This window comes from Sinocyclocheilus grahami, unplaced genomic scaffold (genome assembly GCF_001515645.1).
Source record: "Sinocyclocheilus grahami isolate Dianchi unplaced genomic scaffold, SAMN03320097.WGS_v1.1 scaffold2107.1, whole genome shotgun sequence".
Taxonomy (NCBI): Eukaryota; Metazoa; Chordata; class Actinopteri; order Cypriniformes; family Cyprinidae; genus Sinocyclocheilus; species Sinocyclocheilus grahami.
Window position 1 is genome coordinate 1 of NW_015507286.1, and position 1,235 is coordinate 1,235.

At 36.5% G+C, this 1,235-nt stretch overlaps 1 protein-coding gene across 1 annotated transcript in view; it reads right to left on the minus strand.

The window, feature by feature from the left end:
- Window positions 1–42: 42 nt before the first annotated feature.
- The window catches only part of LOC107574069 (serine/threonine-protein kinase N1-like), a gene marked incomplete at its 3' end in the record, with an annotated part of 7,988 nt that continues 6,795 nt past the window's right edge, over window positions 43–1,235 (minus strand). Inside the window, exon 4 of the mRNA XM_016260540.1 lies at window positions 43–137. Within this exon, the coding sequence (XP_016116026.1) occupies window positions 43–137 (95 nt within the window). The remainder of the gene's footprint in view (window positions 138–1,235) is intronic.

A 1,235-nucleotide genomic window follows, 5' to 3' on the forward strand; every position in this document is an offset into this window, starting at 1 on the left:
GCCCGCTCTGGAAAACATATTTTGTGCTGGTGGGATGTGTACCTGCGCTGGGAATTATGGGAACTGGTCCTGACAGCCTTCTCAGGAGGAGCGGGATCAGGAGGAGAGACCGGCTCAGACACTGGGCCAATGTCCACCTGAGAAACAAAGATTATTATTGTCACAAGATTATTGTTTAATCGGTTCCTTTTTGTTATATTCATGTATTGCAATTAGCTTAGCTTACGCTTAGCTACACTCAAGACAGACGATAAAATATTGAATTTAAAAAAAAATTAATTTTAAAATAAATTTAATTAAATTTTAATGGTTTAAACAACTGCCTGTAAGTAAATAAATAAAAAAGTGGTGTTCACAAACATTATTAATTTATATGACGCAGTAAATACATTTGTTTGCATTTAATATATATATATATATATATATATATATAATGAAAATTAAATGGTTTAAACACAACTGTTCTAATCTTCTGGAAAAACCTTTGTTTGTCCCCTTGAGTTTTTTGTACATTTTTAGATTTTCGGGTTTACTTGGTTGTGTAAATAGAGAACACAAATCTGTAGTTAGCTGAGTGAAACGATGCATAAAACATTAAAGGGATAGTTCACACAAAAATGAAAATTACCCCATGATTTACTCACTCTCAAGCCATTCTAGGTGTATATGACATTCTTGGTCTAAAAGAAGTCCAATAAAGCGCATCCATCCAACATAAAAAGTATCCCACACGGCTCCGGGGGGTGAATAAAGGCCTCCTGTAGCAAATCAATGCGTTTTTTTGTAAGAAACATATCCATATTTAAAACATTATTAACCGTAATCTCTAGCTTCTGCAAACTGTCGTACACGCGTTCATTCCGGCGGATGACGTAAGCATAGCGTAAGATCCGGTGAGAAGTGACGAATCAGCAAAACAAAACGCCGGTCATGAATAAGAAGTACAAAACAAAGATTTGAAATGAAAAATGTTGGAGGATTTCGATATACTGTAAGCCAAGAGAAGACTGGTTTTCCTTTGCTAAAGTAAGGAAACTGCTTCCTTTGCTCCTGTAAACAAAGCAAGACTAGTATACTCTCAGCGGACTTTATGCTACGACTCCGTCATCCGCCGGAGTGAACACGCGTACGACAGTTAGCAGAAGCTAGAGATTACGGTTTACAAAGTTTTAAATATGGATATGTTTCTTACAAAAACGCATCGATTCACTACAGGAGACCTTTATTCACCCCCC